General features: G+C 42.5%; 1 protein-coding gene across 1 annotated transcript; it reads right to left on the reverse strand.

The window, feature by feature from the left end:
* Positions 1-15,837: 15,837 nt before the first annotated feature.
* On the reverse strand, positions 15,838-17,702 carry LOC147423502 (large ribosomal subunit protein uL2). The gene is made up of 3 exons (XM_086501263.1): positions 17,177-17,702; positions 16,090-16,436; positions 15,838-16,000 (listed from the first exon to the last, which is right to left on the reverse strand). Exons 1-2 carry the CDS (start codon positions 17,614-17,616, stop codon positions 16,091-16,093), a joined length of 786 nt encoding a protein of 261 aa, XP_086357389.1. The 5' UTR covers positions 17,617-17,702; the 3' UTR covers positions 15,838-16,000; position 16,090.
* Positions 17,703-19,281: the final 1,579 nt, after the last annotated feature.

Genomic DNA, 19,281 nt, shown 5'->3' on the forward strand with positions numbered 1-19,281 from the left:
CTTGAATTATCCCCGTTCTCAGACCCAAGACCTCACACACCTTCGAAGATGGTGAGAGCTAGCAGGGTATGAGAGTAGATTGAGAGGAAGAAGGAGTATCTTACGAGAAAGATGTACATCTCCTCACATAATCACTCATATTAGCATAGCTTAGCTTAGTAATTAGCTTGGTAGAGAAGATGAGCATGCATTGAAGGTTGGCTTTTGGTTGGATTTGCATCCACATGCCAAGAGAGTGTTGATGTAGGCTTCTATCTCACAAGCTTGGAGTAGGTGATGAGCTCTCCATTAAAGCTTGGGAGGAGATAGAGTATTCTTTCTTCACACATGGTCAAGTTTGAGTGTGTGTGTGTCAATGCCAAGCAAAAATCAGCCCCCTCTCTCTCTTGGGCGAGCCCTTCCTGCTAAATTGGTCTTGCTTTTGCCTCATTGGACCTCCCAAGTCAAGCCAATGGGTGTTAAGTAGCATAAGTGATAGCCTTCTGACATGTGTCCCCCTTTCCCCTTTTGTGAGAGCTTTAGGTAATTAAATAATTAAACTAAACTCTCATTGGACCCCTTTGCCTCCTGGCCAATAGGAATCAGGCAAGCCATTGGGCTCCTGAATGCTCATTGGACCCCTTGGGAGACCGTCCAATAGTCTTCTAGGAGACTTAATTCTCATTGGTTTCTTTTATTAAATGTTTTTAAATTAATTAAACTAGATTTACTCTAGCTTAATTCTCATTGGTCCACTTCAAGGGTCATCCGATAGAAATTGGGCACACCTTGTGGGCATCTGGCCTAGGGAGCTGACATGTGTCCCTCATTCCCTTTGTGTAAAGGGAGCTTGTGTGTGTGTGTGTGTGTGTGTGTGGCTTTCTCTCTCATCCCCTACCTTTAGGGCTCGCCCCCTCCCATGTAGGGATGTGCAAAGACTTTTAGGGCACACACAAAGCATCCAATTTTCCCTAGGGTTGACCTTTGGACACAACCTTTGAATTTTGGAACCTTAGCATTTTGGAAGTCTTAATGGGCTAAACCTTAGGGTCTTTTTAGGCCATTGTTGCACATGGCTCTTTTGCAGATGGCCCCCCCTTTGGATCCCTATTTTCCCTCCTTTGGATCCCTACTGTGGCCGGTCTGCTAGCTTAACCAATATTCTAGCTTTTTCTCCCCTGGCCTTCCCCACATTAAATGATCAGTTTAATATGAGAAAATCATTTAGGAGAATTAGATATTGATTATTATGGAAAACTCTTTGTTGTTGATCCTCCACACTAGTAGCACCCATTGTGGATTGTAGGACATCTAACCAACCCACGTGATGGGTGTGACCTGTGTATAGGTCGGTTAGAATTTCTGTTTGTAGTTCGTACTCTCAGTTCTCATTTAAGAACGCTCCATCTAGGATTGAGGTGCTAGGGATGTTCTTTGAGCTAGATGCAATGTTGCTTTCTAGGGGTTGGCCCTTAGCTGTTGCTAAGTCGGGAGCACTCGATTGCTCTCTTAGCAAGGATATTGACATAGGGGCTTTCGCTTTTAACTCTCTTCGTTGCTCGCCTTACGTAAGCTCTCGACTTCCTTTTCCCTAGCCGCAATGATATATCGCTCAACCTCTTGCACTTCGGGAAGGCTTCTACCATCAAGTAATATGCCCTCGGAGGGGAATAGCTCTGAAGAGTCAAGAGGTGCATTGAATGAAGTATTCACGTGCACATTCTCTAAGGACATAGGGACTACATTGGTCATGAATGGAGAATTTACTTTCCCATCCCCCTCATTTACATCATTAGCTCCATGTTCGGAGCGAGTGGCTCTACTAAAGGTTTTCTTCAAGTGGCTAAGCACGCTCAGCCCGGACCGCGGGCCCATGGCATGCATGTCTTGGCTTGAGCTATCAAGATTAGGCATTGCGAAACCCTCCATGATGTTGTAGTCAGAGGAAGAGTCACTAGCCGCTATGTTCGGGTCTTGGTTTGTACTACCTTGGGCCCCCGTCGAGGGCCCGGAACCTAAGGTAGGTGGATATTGAGAACTCGCGTAAGTCAAAATTCTCTCTAGTTGCTTCGTCTCTAGCACACAACCAGAGTGCAGATGCATGTGCCTTTAGCACCCTACAAGCGTCGGTGAATAACCTCGAAGTTTAACCGCTTACTTTTTTAGGCGTCCGTTTTCACTCGTTTTTTTATGTTTTTAATGATTGTTTTTTTTATTAAAGTGTGTGATAGCTCAAAACGAGCGTATCACTCAGAGAGTCGCGGTGTGATTTACAGCACAACGTTCGGTCACCTGAAGCTCGGTTGGTCCTCAAAAAAGTCGATGTTTAGCTACGTGTGAAGCTAAAATACGTAATTTTAAAGGGCGACTGAGGCCTGAGCCTGAGTGTGAGCTTGGGCTTGGGTCTGGGCTTGGGTCAGGGAGATATTTCCGATCCCAATCCTACCTTCAAATTTTTAATTAAAAATAAAAATTATTTTTTATTTTTTGGAATAAGGTCGCCTCGGCCTACGCACGAGCACACACACACTCTACCTATCTACTTACAACTAATACACCTACTGATACACACTAACACACTTCATTAGCTCTAATAGATCTACTTCCTACTTACTGTACTTTACATTACACAGAACTAACAATTTTAATACTAACACCTTATCAGAGAGAAAACAGAGTACCGTTCAAAACCTCATTAACAAAGAAATACACAGTAGCAAAACAAAATCCTTCTTCTCAACACACACACCTTCCTTCCCTATCTTTCCTACAATTGAAATTGCACCACAAAGAAGCACAGAGTGCCATTTAAGCTTAGTGTATGGCATTTCTCCAGAAATGTGCACATATGTCGCACGTGTCAATGCAAGAAACTTACCAATACACTGTGTGCGAGCCACAGATGGCTCCAAGCATGCAACTAGCCTAAAATAGTAAGCTCAAACAAGACGATGGTGTGTCAGTCACCGCTCTACGCTTGTTGTCATGGAGGATTCCTCACCGCGAAGAAGAGGAAAACGCCACTATGCCGCGCTCAACCGCCTCGCCGTCGTCGTGTCACCGCAATGCTCGATCGCACACACTCTCTCTCTCTCTCTCTCTCTCTCTCTCTCTCTCTCACACACACACACACACGCGCGCGCGCGCGTGCGTATACACACACACACACACACACACACAAGGAGATGAAGAAGAAGAAGATGGAGATGGAGCAAGAGCACTCTTCAATTGCACAAATGAGAGAATAAGTGAATTTTAGGTTTAGTTGACTTTTATATGAGCTCGTCCCATTCACACTTGGGCGCCCATGCTTAGCCAACTAATCGCTTGAATGTTTCAGTTAGAGTGCGCCTCTCATCAGCGATCACTCTTACCCTTTTCCTATTGGACCGACAAGCCCGGTACCTGACTCTACCAAATAAATAATACGGCGTCCGTTGTAGGTAATAGGGATGTGTGTGAGGGTTAACACCTCCACTTGACAGCACAAAGAGGACATATCAAAAAGATAAGAATCCTTGTACGAAGCCTTGCTCCCTAGTTAAAATCAATGTATCGTGGTACATCTTATGGCATTGTCATATGAAACAGAGTTAAAAGAAAATTAACCCCAACGATTGTCGACCTTGTTGAGTAGTACACCATACTAGAGACATAAAAATATCTACATTAATTGAAAAAACAAAGCGTACCTGAGTTGCTCAATATTGCCTGCATACACACGAGCTGCCAATTAGTTGTCAAACTCATCGGATCTTCGCGTTACAAGTCCCAGGCCATGCCTAACTTGTTGTTACTAGTAGGCAACCTCGCCTACATGCATCAGCTCTACCTGTTACTTGAACAACAAAAAGTCGTGATGCCAAACATATGGCACCTCTCACCAAGTGTAACAAAAGGCCTTGCCTTTGCATCATCGTAACCTTGTCATGCTTTACTTTGGATAGCTTTGCTAAAGTTATTAAAATGCAGAACTGAAATCTCTAATTGAACGCGCTGACCACCCATTCTTGAAATGTATGAGCTCTGGCCTCCTTGAGATCTATACTGGGAAAAGGTTAGGCTTGACAAGCTCTTACTTTACCTTGTACTTTTCATCTTGTGAAATCGTAAGAGTTTCAAAGTTCGTGGAACGGCTTGGGCTTGCTTAGGCACACAAATGGTGCCACCTTCTACAAAATTAGATATTAAAAAAATAGATTTTGAATGAAATGTACCTCATAGGATTTGGCTTGATTCTAGTGCGTGATAAAATTCTATAGATTGCTAGCCCTTTGCATGTCCATCCCTTTTTACAACCACCACCATGCGTTGCATGGATCCCGCAATTCTGGGTTGTTGTAAGAAGCTGCATAAGATGCGTTGCTTTCAAATTTCGCATCAAAGTGATTATGTCTTCACCACCACACAATCAATATGTGTCTATTGCCAACACCTTGCCCTTTTATTTTCCATTATCAACAACTACTACGCTTCATGTACTGCTCACCCTCAACTTGATTGGCCATTGTCCTATGGGACAAGCCTCATAGATTTGGGGTTGGTGGGGGGGGGGGGGGGGGGGGGGGGGGGGCCAAAATAGTGTGTCCTTTTTTCAAAAATAACATATGAACTTTAAAAAAAAAATGGACAAAATCCAAAGAGGGTGTGCTAGCGGCCGTTCCCGCAAGCCTTACCTCCCTCTCCAAGCGATCGCTCTCGCCCTACTACACAATCCAAAATCCTAACCTTCTCCTCCATGGCCATGCATGGGCATGCAAAGTCATGCAAGCCTTAGCAAGACCACGCCCTCTTTCCCCTTTTCCAGCCTATGCTACGATACCAATCTAAGACAAAAGGGTGGACCAACATAATGATCTCCTCCCAACCTCCCTACTTATAGCCCTTGGCTTTTGCAAGTAGAACCCCTTAACCTTATGTCTTGCCCTCGACTCCTAGCCATACTGAGCAGTTCAGACACTTTAGCCATTGGCCTGGCATTATGAAAGGCCAAATATCATAAAGTTTTCCACCCCCTTTTTTGGAGGAAAAAGTGCATCCTTTGACCACTCTTATATCTCTCTTACACACCTACCATTCTTCCATACATGGCATGCATCTATTCGTCAAAAGATTAAATCTCATGGAAACTAAAGAGGCCCTCCTAGACCCCATCCTCTTTCTAATGGGTAATGTAATCAATGCATGAGCATGTGCATATTTAACATCCCAATGAGACTACTCAGCCGTAGGCAAGACACCTCTAGCAACAATAGTCCTACCACCAAACCCTGGAACATCCTCAACAAAGCCTGCATCCACAAAGTCCAAGCGTACATCAACGCCATGCACAACATTCTAAATTCCCTTTGACACAAGAACATGTTGCATCATGTAAGCCCACATTGTATAATTCTTCCAATCCAATTTATCCTGAGTAGTGACGAACATCTTGATACATCTATGTTGTTGTCAACCATAGCAAGTGACTGCACCTGATGTCAAAACTGCTCGAAAAGAGGGAAAACAAAGTAGGACCGGCACGTGCTATATAGCACAACCCAAAGAAGATTGTGAGGACCTATTCTGCAAAAAATTACACTAACAAAAATTCTACACAAAAGGACAAAATTACATGCGCAGTACTGCATGTAGTCAAAATGAAGGCCGAAATGAGCCCAAATCAAAATTCTAAGCAGACTTAATCTTTCAGCTTACCCAAAGGATTTTTCAACTTGCTAGCGCTCACCAAAGCTCACCCAAAAAATGGAGAAAGTGAGAAGGCAGGTGTTGGCGACACTGACGACTATGCTCGGGAGGATGCAACCTGCTCTAATACAAATTGTTGGAAATAGGGTTGCAAGGAAACACACACATCTTGGGGAAGATGAAGAAGCTCAAGGCACACAACAGAGAGTACATTGCTTAGTGCAAAATGAAAGATAAGTTAGCCCTAGAATGATGGGTGTATATATAATGCACGTGGGAAAAAAACCTCCTAGTGAGGGAAAAAATGCCACGGAAGTCATAAGTGTGCTCACACACATCACTATCACATATATATGGTAACAGATTGCACACCAAATTAGGGTCAATTACCTCCAACATTTCCATTGAGAACCTATTGGATCTAAATCCTTGTACAACTACATATATTTTGAAGTAAAGCCATATCATCCTTCTACATATAGATCTAAAGTTTATCATTTCATTCGTCCTTTGATCCACTTACCCGTATACTAGTTCATCTTGATTTTCAATGATATTCAGTCACACTTACACACCCGTTTATTTAGGGACGCATGTAATCGGGCATGTAATTAGGATCGAAATACACATGGATCCCTAAACAAATGGACCCATACATTATCAATTGACATGCTATTGATTGATTATGTATGGATCCGTATTAATTCATACACTATCCATTGATAAGCTTTGAATGATATAACCATTCATTCATAGCTTATCGATTGACATGCAGGCAAAAAATAAACCATTCCTCTTTGTGGGGTGGCACAATATCATATGGCTACATATATCACCCACTTGAAATAGCTCGCCCACTATTTGCAAATAGTGTACAATGCAACTTAGCCTATAGCCAAAGCTTGAATACTATGTCTCGCTAGCCTTAATCCATTATTACACACCAAGAGAATCCCAAATAGCTTTTTGACACTAGTCCATTGCCTCCATGTGTGAAAGTGAGCCAAGAGGATTGCCCCAATCTAATGGAGAAAAAAATATAAGATGGCCAAGATTCCTTATGCATGTGCGGTTGGTTCTTTGATGGTACGCCATGATTGGGACTTATTTAGACATTGCATTTGCAGTGGGATTTGTGAGTATATTTATGGTGAATCCTGGCAAGAAGCAATGGGAGGCAATGAAGGGTGCACAAGAGGTGCAGTTTCATGAAGACCTTGTGACTTTGCAAGTGTGTACGTCTCAGTCTACCACTCTTTGTCGAGCACTACTATGGTGCCTTTGTTAAATTCCTAAAATGATACTTCTTGTGTTTTTTTAAAAAAACTCAAAGTTGATTCACTCATTATGTTGATCCCTTTAGCTCCATGTCCCCCAAAGTAAGGTATACATAATTCTTCTCAAAAAACTCCTGATTATCGCAACTCCCGGTAGACGAGCTTCGGGCTCGCAATGTCTCCATGTGTCAAAAGATTGAGCCCAATATTGGCTTTGATACCACTTGAAGGCTACAATCTGTAAGCACATAGAGAGGACAAACAACGCATCGGACTACGTGGAGCTCCTATAGCAGCATAGTCTTTGCACATGCTTATCATAGTATATCTTTTGTGATAAGGAACAAAAGTTAGTATAGGTGAGTTAGTCGACGGTCAACAAACACAAATGTCCGACCAAGGCACATCAACCCTTTAACCCCAACAATATATGCAGGTAGTTTTTACATTTAGGACAAGCCAAATACTCATCCCATACAAAAATAGCATGCAGATAGATGCTTGTTCATGTTAGTTCTATGCTAAATGACTAAATTTCAAGATATATATTATTCATAAAAACCTTGTATGTTTTTCGTAACTACATAATAGGCACATATCACAAAATTTAGCAAAGATAAATCTAATAATTTTTTTAAAAATGCAATCATGAGAAAAAGAAAGAATAGAAATAATTGTGATTTCTTTGTCAACATTTGAAGGTCTTTTCTTTTCATGGGACAATGTTGCAATTTAGCCAAGATTTTGGTAGTTATCTTAAGAAATATACACTAATTTGGTTGGTTTTTGTGACTGGTGGATAGGTTTTGACACATGGCAAACTAACACTAGGCATATGAATACTTTTGTGATTGGTGGAAGCTTTTGACACATGGCAAACTAACACTAAAGATAGGAATTACTTTTGTGATTGATGAACACGTTGCACACATGGCAAAAGAGCATTGAATATATTAAATTGTTTATGAACTGCATGAGAAGGAAGATTAAATTGGTTTCATAAAAAGCCAAGTCACCATTAAGAGCTGGGAAGGGAGAGGTTGATGGAATCGCATATCCCGGTTTGTAGTGTAATTTCTTGGTTGACGGAATAACATATCCCGGTTTGTAGTGTAATTTCTTGGTTGAAAATGAAAAATCCCGAGCAGAAATCCATTGAACGCTAATTTTCAAGGTCAAAAATTGAGCTTTTTAGTTAAGAATCCCAGTAAATATCGTAAATTTTGGCAGATATCACACTTTTCCCTTTAAAAGCATGGCCAAGAAATAGGTTTTTTTTGGAGCACTATGCACACTACCTCTTAATGGATTGGATGCACATATGAAAAACCCGATGACATCATGATGCTCGATCAAGTGTAGTGAATCCAGTGTACTGAAAAATCTGCAAGGGAGGGGGAGAAGGAGAAAATCCCCTTGAAAAATGTACAAAAATAGAGTTAAATTGCAAAAAAAAAAATCTTCTTTGATAACACCTTGGAAACTGCCAGGTTCACAGAGATAATTCAAGAGAGCAGGGGGAAAATCTTGGCCATTGGGAAATGGAGGATCTCTGAGGAATGGAACAGGATAATTGGCCTCATGTATCAAAGATAAGGGGGCGAGCCGCTAGGGGTGGCTCCCCAGATAGCTGATGTAATTATGGTCTCTCGGTGATGTCATGGCTCATGGCAAGATTTTGTAATTTTTTGGGATGATCAATATAATTCACTCACAATTGTGAGTTTTGGCCAAAAAAAAAAAAAAAAAAACAATCTATTTGGAATGCACCCTAAAAGGAGTTTTGTATGTTTAGGAAATTGATTTTCCCCCAACACTGGTAGTGATCGATTAGAATTTAACATCCATTGCCCTATTATTCTCACATACTATTCCCACTTCTATATTGTGACAATGGTAGCGTCATGGATGACATGCGTACTTGGTCTCTTTTCATATCTTTGAAAAACTCTCTCTCCATTGTAGAGCACTTAGGAGGGTATTGATCCACGTGTTTTCTTGTCTATCCTTAAAAGTCATATAAAAATAGTACACATCTTCTTAGTGTTGATTTTTACTATACAATATAACTCTCCCACTCACAATTGTGTGTATGGCTTTTAAAAAAACACATTATTTAGTGAATTCTTTTTCGCATAGCTTTTTATTTGTCACTTTTTGACTCCTAGGATATTATGCTCCTAACCTCAAAAGTTTCTCAAACAGTGATTCCACATAGCTATTTCAAAATGTAGTGTTCAGCCCATTTAGTAAAGTATGGTAAACTATCCAAAATTTTAAGGCTAGGCCCACATGGCTCGGAAAAAGATAGGTTCGCTTTATCCAAAGCTTGTTCAACATGAAAAATGACCGGCTCAAATTTGGGTAAGCAGGTTCTCAAGTTGATTCAAATTATGGAATGTTGAGTTATAATGTGAGTTTGTTAGTGTGATGATCCCTCTCAAATTTAGAGTTAGGCTACTCATATGTCCAAAGTCGGGTCCACAAAAAATGTTTCCGGAGCCCCTGGGCTAGATTCACTCAAATTGTCATTATAAGGAAGGAGAATGGCTTCTTTTGTCAAGGGTTACGTTGAATAAGGTTTTGAGGCAAAGAAAAACTTCGAAAAAGGTGTGCTTCCCCCATAACTGACAGAGATTGGTTGAGATCAAAGACATCCATTATCCAAAAGAAAGGGCACCACCACCCCCCCTGTCCCCCCCCCCCCCCCCCCCCCCCAAAGGACTAAGTGGCACGGGCATGGGAGGGTGGGATCTACGGCAGGGGCATTGTGAGTCGTAGATTTGGAATGCGGGTATCTTAAATTACTTTTGTAATCTAAAGTAAAAAGTAATCTAGGGTATTCGCATTTCGATAGTAATCTAGGGTACCCCATTCTGGAGGCGTGGGGTTTGAACCATGACCTGACTCATGAGAGGCGCATGTCCTAACCACTACGTCATGCGCTTGTTTTGAAACGTGGCGGCCCTAATTTACTTAAAACATGTATGCAAAGCGTTGGGCCCCGAAAAAAAATTATTATAAAAAGTAATTTAAGGTACCCTAGATTACTTTCGACATTGCCACTGGGATCTACGGCCCATAATGCTCCCGTCGTAGATCCAACCCTCCCATGCCCGTGCCACTTAGTCCTGAGGCTCTCCCCCCCCACCCCAAAAAACTCTTTTTACACCAACTTTTACGGCGGTGTGCAAATGATTAAATGAACTTAACAAACTCCAAACTCATGCCATTAAATGATCTCCCCCCCCTCTTAGCTTTGCTTTGTTCAAAAAGCTGCACATGGTATATGGAAGGGACAGAAGTGGCTTCAAAGTTTGTGTGTGTGTGTGTGTGTGTGTGTATGTGTGTGTGTAGCTGTTTAAATGTTAATTAATAAGACATAATTGAATTTTTACATTCAAAAGACAGATGGCCAAGGAATAAATGAACTGATATGTACAAAAATAACTCATTTATAGAATTATTTAGGTACAATGATTGTAGGAAAGAGATCCTCTTTCAGTAAAATTAGAAACAGGAGAACTTCCTAGTTCCTCAGTGAGTAATTCATTACAGAAAGGTTGCTTGCCAAAGAAAAGAAAGCCATCCAAGATAAGATAGAGTCCTTACCTACATCCATCCAAACAAGACAACAATTCTGTTAGCCTTGGATGTGTTTTACAGGTATCAATGGACTATATCAGTTGTTATCCATGTCCATCTTATAGGTTTTAATTACTTTAAACAAGCTAGTTTATTCATTATGTTAGCAGTTTTTCATATTCCTTTTTAAACTATGGTGGAGTCCATCAAGGGTAACACCAAGAGCCACCTCTTAGTGATTATGTATAAAGAAGCAACTATATACTTACCTTCTTCAATTAGTAGAACCCATGGTATCAAAGGTAAAAAGATGCGAGATCCGATATACTTTTTTTAACCAGAGGTTATAGATGCCTCGTTTTTTTAAATCCAACTAATAAGAAAAGATGAGAGTAGTAAAGAACTTTATCATTCTCTTGCCAGACAGCTTGGAGGCTATACCCAAGCCAAAAAATATCCACTTACCTTCTTTATCCAAAGAGTCATTATCGATTATCTCGACCAATAGTGTCTGGTCATGTTAACCATGGCTTATTTCAAAAGTTTAGAAGAATGTGTTGCTACATACTTACCTTCGGAAAAGGATGTCAGGTTATTCCCATATGCAATGTCCGGCATATGAGTTCCAAAATATACTAAGCAACCAGTTAATCACGGAAGACATAAAGAGAGAGCCCAATGATTTCGAGAACTGTCAGATGGAAAAACACCCGTAATCATAGCAACAACAACTTGCTATTTGTTTTCACCAAGTGGCCCATTGGCCATAATCCCTTGTAGCAACCATTTACACAGTCGGTATACAGTAACAGCCCGCCTTTTGCTTCTTACCCAACAGAAGCCTGAATGGCCATCAATCCAACCTTCATGCTTCATCACCACATACTCACCAACATCTACTATCATTCATGCACACGTAGAAGTATTGCGCCCTGAGGCCACCCCATAATGCAGACCATGATTATTTTTTATGCACAAGAGGCCCACGGCCCCCCATAGTGCCCAGGTTTTTAGCAAACAAAAAAAAAAAAACCAGTCAAGTTTTGAAAGTATATGCACCTGCAGTAATTGACATAGCCTACAGTAAGCCAAAAAGTCGGCCCAACAAGTTCTAGGTCAGGAGCCACTTCTTATGCATATGGCAGGGATGCTCCAATACTTTTTTCACTATATCGAGCCTTTTAAGACTATCAGCAGCAAGTGTTAATATGCTCAATTTTTGCAAGAAGCCCAAAACAAAAAAACGAGCCTACACAGTATGCATATTTTTACCAAGCAAGAGGTAGGAAAAACCTTTAGTATGTGTAACAAACGGTGCAGAAAAATAGTAAACTCAGCAGAGGAGGGATTGAACGCCTGAGTCACCTCCGAGGAGAGCTCCATTCTCCTTGGTAGTGGCAAGCAGACAAGAAGTGTTTCACAAAATGACTCAACACACCCAATATAGCTAAGTGAGGGGTAGAGATGCGCCCTCACCTTTTTTGTAGCAGGAGGAGGAAAGCCTTTCCCTTGTGTAGTGTCACTGACTCGAGAGAGGAAGGCCACGCTTCACCATGAGTAGGAGATACAGCATCGAGTACCCCGCCTATAGTTTTCATTGGAGATCGACAGACTGGGGGGAGGATGAGGGCCGCCTTCGCTACTCCCTGAGGGCAGTAGCCATTGATCATGCTCGACAGAGCATCATTACTTAGTAAAGGGCTCGGCCCCCAGTAGTAATCAATAAATGTTATTTTGACTTAGTATGGTCCAGGCAACAGGAGTCTAAAAAAGGGGAGAGGGGGAGGGGGGGGTGAGTTTTTCTTCATACGCACAGTATACGCGTGTGTGTGTGCGCGCGCTTTGCGCACGTGTGCGTGAGAGAGAGAGAGAGAGAGAGAGAGAGAGAGAGAGAGAGACTCCAAAGTTTATGGGTGCCCATATCTTGTGTGTGTGTGTGTGTGTGTGTGTGTGTGTGTGTGTGAGAGAGAGAGAGAGAGAGAGAGAGAGAGAGAGAGAGGCTCCAAAGCTTATGGGTGCCCTTATCTTGTGTGTGCGTGTGTGTGTGTGCGCATCCGCGCGCGAGAGAGAGAGAGAGAGAGAAAGAGAGAGAGAGGCTCCAAAGCTTATGGGTGCCCATATCTTGTGTGCGTGTGTGTGTGCGTGTGTGTGCGTGCGCACGCATGCCCGTGCACGAGAGAGAGAGAGAGAGAGAGAGAGAGAGAGAGAGAGAGAGAGAGAGAGAGGGGTAAATTCCTTGAGAGAAAGCATTCACCCTTCCTCTTCATTTCTAGGCTCCTTGAGAGAGAGCTTGGTGTTTTGCTTTCCAAAATCGTTCATATCAATCTTCGTTTTCACTTTCCAAGGAGAGAGAACCGGATGGAGGACTCATTGAAAAGGCCCCCAATTCTTCTTCTCTTCTTCTTCCCCAGAATTGGCAAAAAAACTCATTTTCTCCCTTTCTAATTTATGAACTATCCATAAAGAAAGAGAGCCCCAAAAACCCTCTAAGCAAAAATCACATTTTTCTTCAACTCTCCTAGAGCAAGAGAGCTCCTTGAGAGCGCACCAAAACTTGCATAGAAGCCTCCTCTTCAAGAGTAAGATCGGCAAGAGCAAGCCTCCAATTAATCTCGTCCCACATGCACGCAAGAGAGAGAGAGAGAGAGAGAGAGAGAGAGAGAGAGAGAGAGAGTTGATTCAAATATGCCATTTAAGAGGACACCCTCTTAGGGTGGGTTCAGACTAGGCGGCGGAAATGAAATGCAAAGGGGCGTCAATGCTCCATGGCAAAAATTGATTGGTTGGAGTTGAGGCTCTCTTCCACCAGACCCTCCATTTTTCTTCCGACCCCGCCCCCCCCCCCCCCCCCCCCCCCCCCCCCCCCCCGGGAAGAGTTGATGACCTCTCTCAACCCCCTTCGCTTTTTCACTCTTGCTCCTCCACATTGTCCAAATTAGGCGACGGCAGACTTGCGAAGGCTTGTTTCTTCCGCCCTATTCAATTTGAACCCAACCTTAAGAGTTCTCCACTAACAAGAGCACGCAAAAAATCCTCCTCTTTGACTCTCCATGAGAGCTTTCTTCCCCATAATGATCCATACAATGAATGAAAACTATCCCCGAGTCAAAAGAACACATCCATATCCCATAGATAATGTACAACAATAGATGTCTAGTAGCATGCTTACAAGAGTAGTCGCTCCCATCTACTTAGGAGAGGTCACCTACAAAAAATGTACTTATCAAGTGAGAGCAGAAGGGTATTTAAAGTTGTAAGAACTTGCACGAAAGGATACTATTTTTTAAAATCTTCTTGAAAATACTCCAGATAATTTTCAAATTCTGTAGCAAGATCGTGTCTTTGTTCATATAAATCTAAAATTGCCAACTGCACAAATGGTTCAATGATAAGCTCTTCCGATACATCTTGTGACCTCATTTCTAAAAATGACATGCAAGATAACTCTCGATCATAACACTCAAAGATGTTGCTCTCAACATGTACATCATCGAGATTGCTTCCACAGCATCATCCAATTCTTCCCGCTGACTCTTGGTCTTCTTCAATAATTTAAAGTTTGTTAAATATCTGCATTAATTTAGCAAAATCTAGCAACTCACAAACAGGGTCGACCTCACTTGAAATTCCATGTAGACTCTGCCTCATTTCTATTTGAAACTCGTCTTTAGTTTCCCGAGTTTGGAGTCGGGTATATCAAAAGTATGTCATTTTCTAAGGGCGACCAAGAAGGCACGGACCCTTTGGCTATGAGGGATTTGAGAGGAGAGCCAAAACACAGAACATGATATAAATTTCGATGATTCATTGCTAATTGTTAAAGATAATAAGGTGATGTAAGAAAACTAGCAGAGTACTAGATCATAGACTAATGTCAATTATAATAGCTAATTGAGAAATAAAACAAAAATTGAGCTTGCAACCCTTAACCACTTCCTATTTATGATTTTGAAGATCCAAAGTTCATAAGTTGACCGTGCACCTAGACTATGTATCCCAAAATAAAAATCGAAACCCCAGAGGCACAATCCCAATCAAGTATAAATCAGTTGTCCAGCTTTCATCGAATCAAAACAACTCAGATGCTGCCATGTCAACTTGCATAGACCCAACACTGATTAAAAGCAACTTCTACAAAAAGCACAGCAGCCGTTCTCATCCTCCACCTAAGTTCCTTGAGAGAGCATTCTCCCTTCCTCTCCACTTTTGGGTTCCTGAAGAGAAACCTCTATCTTCCGCTTCCCATAATTGTTAATGTTGGTCTCTGTTTTCAACTTTGAGGGGGAGAGACAAGAGGTAAGACTCGTCAAAAGAGCCCCCCAATTCCTCCTCTCTTCATGCACCAATTCCACCATATCCATGTTTCTTCTTCCAGTCTCCATAAAGAGTGAGCTCCATAAATTGTATCAACAAGAACTCTCTTCCTTGAATCTCAGAGAGCAGGAGAGCTCCTTGAGAGAGGAGTAAGCAAGCCTCCAATGAGTCTACTGTCCTGCACGCAAGAGAGAATTCGAGACCTACCCAAAGCTCCACCAAGGTAGCTTAACTAGTAACACCTCGACGTATGTCACTTGTTCCATGCAGAGTGCAAGATAGGTAACAATGAAATCAACATTCCAGGTTTGCTGACAGGCCTTCACCCTCTTAATACACAGTTATTGAGAGCTCGCGAGAGCAACACTGTAGAAGAACTTGCACAAACAACTGGTGCATACTGTAGATCCAAATACATCACGCAGACATTTTAACGCCAGTGACAAACATGCCAACAATCACAAATTGGAAGCCTCGATCACTCCAGCAAGCATAAAGTTCTATCCACAGAGTAATCATTGTAAGTCCACTAATTGACCGAATCCTCAGACAGAACCTAACTAAGAGAAATGGACTATGTAAATAATACCTAATCCTTTAAGGTTCATATCAACAAACTCACTTCAGAATTCAATCAAGCTCCTCACTCTGTGATTCACACCCCAAGGGCCCTCACTGCCGAAACACTCAAGACTGACCAATATAATTGAGTGCTTTCCCTTCATCCACAATTTATAATGAATTTTCTTAGTGCAGAAGTAGAGATCATTAGAGCAATCTAGTTATACAAAATGGAACACTTAGACCAGGATCCTTGTGCGCGCAGTCTCTGAAGAAACCAATCCTCTGTAACATAAAGTTTACTTGTAACAAGTTCAAAATTGGTGACACTCCTCAAAACACAAATTTTCAGGCATCGAGGCTGAACCAACAGTTGCCCCCCCCCAGAAAACTCCTTGAAAACTAAGGGCATAACAGCTCTTGAAAAAACAGATTGAGACAAAATAAAGTAGCTTTAAATTAACGTTCTCAATCATAAAATGTGTGTCCAAAACTTGTGGTAATCTTCCAAAAACTAAAATGTTCACGACTACAGGCTAGACAGCAGATGTCCACCAGAAAACAGCTGCTCACACCAAATAGCCTACAAAATGGCCCTGCATAAAAGAAAAAAAAATAATTATTTCCAACTCACCAAAAAAAACAAATAATAGTGTAGAAACCCAAATAAAAGTAAGAACACTACCTCAAGCACTCTTATCTGTCTTTGCAGCAGCAGTAGCAGCCTGTCCACGCAACCTACCCGTTCTCCTAGCAGCAATAAGACCAACCTTCTGCCCAGGTGGAGCATCACGTCTGACCGTACTGGCATGCCCAATGTGTTGATGGTTACCACCACCATGGGGATGCTCAACAGGGTTCATTGCCACACCACGTACTTTAGGCCAGCAGTTGCGTTTCACCTTGTATTTATGATACGCATTACCAGCCTTGAGCATAGGTTTCTCAGTTCTCCCTCCACCTGCGACTTGGCCAATCATTGCACGGCAACCACTTGGCACAATCTTCTTGGCTCCAGAGGGAAGCTTGATACTGAGGGAAGAAAGGCATTGAACTAAGCTACTTAAAACCCAAAAGGAACCATGCAATCTGTAGTGGGCACAGAGCTTGAGGCAAGACAACTAAGTAAATATACTCAAAAGCAATTCTATCGAGAATTGCTTTTGAGTATATTTACTTAGTTGTCTTGCCTCAAGACATCAAACCATGCAATCTGTAGTGGGCACAGAGCTTGAGGCAAGACAACTAAGTAAATATACTCAAAAGCAATTCTATCGAGAAGGTGCAGTCAACCAGGATAGCTCAAAGCCAAATTCAAAATTTCACAGACATCTCTGCCTGAACAACTACTCAAAGAACATGCTCTCAATCATGCAAATCCTGCTTACACTGCAAGTTCAGGCAACAAATCAACTTATTTTACACAAACAGACCGCATATCATCTGTAGTAGCAAAGGAAAAGTCCTGGAAATTTTGCATCTTCAAGTACCTCCAATGAAGGGTTGCATTCCTATCAAGAAGGTGCAATCAACCAGACTAGCCAAAAATCAAATCAAAAAAAGCAAAGACATCCCTGCCTGAGCAGCTATTCAGAGAATATGACCTCCATCATGCAAATCCTGCTTATGCTACATAAGGCAGTCAAGTCACTTAAGTTCTAATCAGATCACTGCCGAGCTATGCATCAGACAATTGCAGTGTCCACAAAATCACGGACAATGTCCTGGCAAGCAGTGTCACTCAAGCAAAAAAAAGGTAAAAGGACTCGTACCGTGTGGTGTTGTTATCCGGATTATGGCTGACAACGATTACATAGTCACCAGAAGCTCTAGCAAAAGAGCCACGATCCCCCACTCGCTGTTCGACATTACAAACCACAGCGCCCTCCGGCACCGACTTGAGAGGAAGAACATTGCCAATGGACAGGGTTGCCTTCTTTCCACAGTAAACAAACTGGCCAGAGTACATACCCTCTGCAGCAATGAAGCGCTCATTCTGGTGTTTAAAGCGGAAGGGGTGGCGGAAGGTCACCTTGCAGAGAGGTGCTCCTCTGCCAGAATCGTGAACAATGTCGGAGACGACACCCTTTATGTACCCATTACTTTCTGAGTAGTCTAGAGATCTAAAACGAGCAGGGCCCTTGCGCCTGTGTGTGTGGGCTCTAAAGATCGAGCCTGCTCCCTTCCTTTGGCCTCTGATGACCCTCCCCATCGCTAACAGACCTAAAGCTCAAGCTTACCTTCGACTAGGGTTTCTGCAGCAACCCCGAAGCCCGCCCTCGATCCCTCTCCTGCAGAAAGGGCATCATACTCTTGGCTTTCTGCCCTAAATGTTAGAAAATGTCCATTTCATCCTACGGTCAAGATCACATCAATAGTATCCAACGATGCCGAGTTCAGGCTTTGGCATCCGACGGTTCTTGTTGTTTGGTTGCAAATGAGGAGAAAACAAAAGACTTATACATAATAATTTGCCTCCACACTTGGGTGGCAAGTGAGAAAGAGAAGAAGGGAAATTTAATGCCACCGGAACAATCCTAAGGCAGGGTTTAGACAGGTCGACAACAAAGGAGTATGGAGGGGTGTGTGTGCCGCGAGGCACACACGCATTGAACCAAACAAGAAAAACAAATTTATGGGCCCACTAGTTGTGGAGGCCCCTATTGGCCAACTATTTAGTACACAGGTTTTGATTATGTTTTCTTGAGTTCCATTCCATCTATTACTAAGCTCAAAATCCCTTCCACTCACCCAATGCTGATTTTGCCTTATAGAAAACCTCTCATGTGTGAATGGTACAAGAGAGATGAAAAGAAGCAAAATGAGAGAGATGGAGTGATCTACTAAGCATGCAGTAACGTTCATGTAGTCAATGACCTCCTTGCAAGGGCAATCACATAGCTAGCGCCCCTTTTGCTCACCTGCAAGACTACATAGTGAACATCTGGCCTCGTAATGCATACATAAATCAGACAATTAACAACCCATTGATAGAGAGTGACAATAAATTACTATCAATCGTCATAAAGACTAAGCATCAAACTTATCTCCATAGGAGTAGCAATATTCTTGCAATCCTCAAGGTTGAATCTAGGCTTTGTCTTACACAAAACAATACCTCCATCACCCTGCATTACTATACACCCAAATAACAATGCAAAATTGTTGGGCTCCGCTCAAGTGGGGGGTGACGGTGGAAGGTGACCAACCCGATCTGATAAGTATGGAGCCTAATTTACCCCTTGTAATTTTCTGTGGTAAAAGCGCACATTTGTAAGGCCCCCATTCCATTATGAGGAGAAGCCATCGTGTGTGAAGGAAAATCACTTGCCGGAAACCAAAATTTTAACGGCCAAAAATCATGGGCAACTTTAGGGGCCTCGGGGACGGAAGCCCCCGAGACTTTTTTTTTTCCTCGCCGGAATATTATGGCCGGACGGCGGCCGGAAAGTGGTCGGAAAACAACCGGTGGCCGGTAGTCAATGGCCGGTGGCTGGTGGTCAGAAGTCAATGGCCGGTAGCCGATGGCCGAATTCAAAAGCGGACTTGTCTTCTCAAGGGCGACCACACATGGGCAGATTGGAGGGTCCGATTTGGACTTATCTACACAAGGGCGGCTACACATGGCTGCCTCTCATGAGAGAGGACAGCCCTTTTGGCCTATAAAAGGAAGCCATTTCTACACACATTTCATAGCGTGAAGTTGATGCAACAAGGTGAGTGTGAGGTGGTGAGAGTGAAGCAAGGCGGGAGCTCCATTAAGGGTATAATCCCTTTGTAAACTACTTCTTGTTTTGAAGTACTAAAGCCATTGAGTGGCTGCTTTCCCGTGGACGTAGCCCACATTGGGTGAACCACGTATATCGTGTGTACTCTC

The sequence above is a fragment of the Adiantum capillus-veneris genome, chromosome 26 (genome assembly GCF_014529385.1).
Source record: "Adiantum capillus-veneris isolate H3 chromosome 26, ASM1452938v2, whole genome shotgun sequence".
NCBI lineage: Eukaryota > Viridiplantae > Streptophyta > Polypodiopsida > Polypodiales > Pteridaceae > Adiantum > Adiantum capillus-veneris.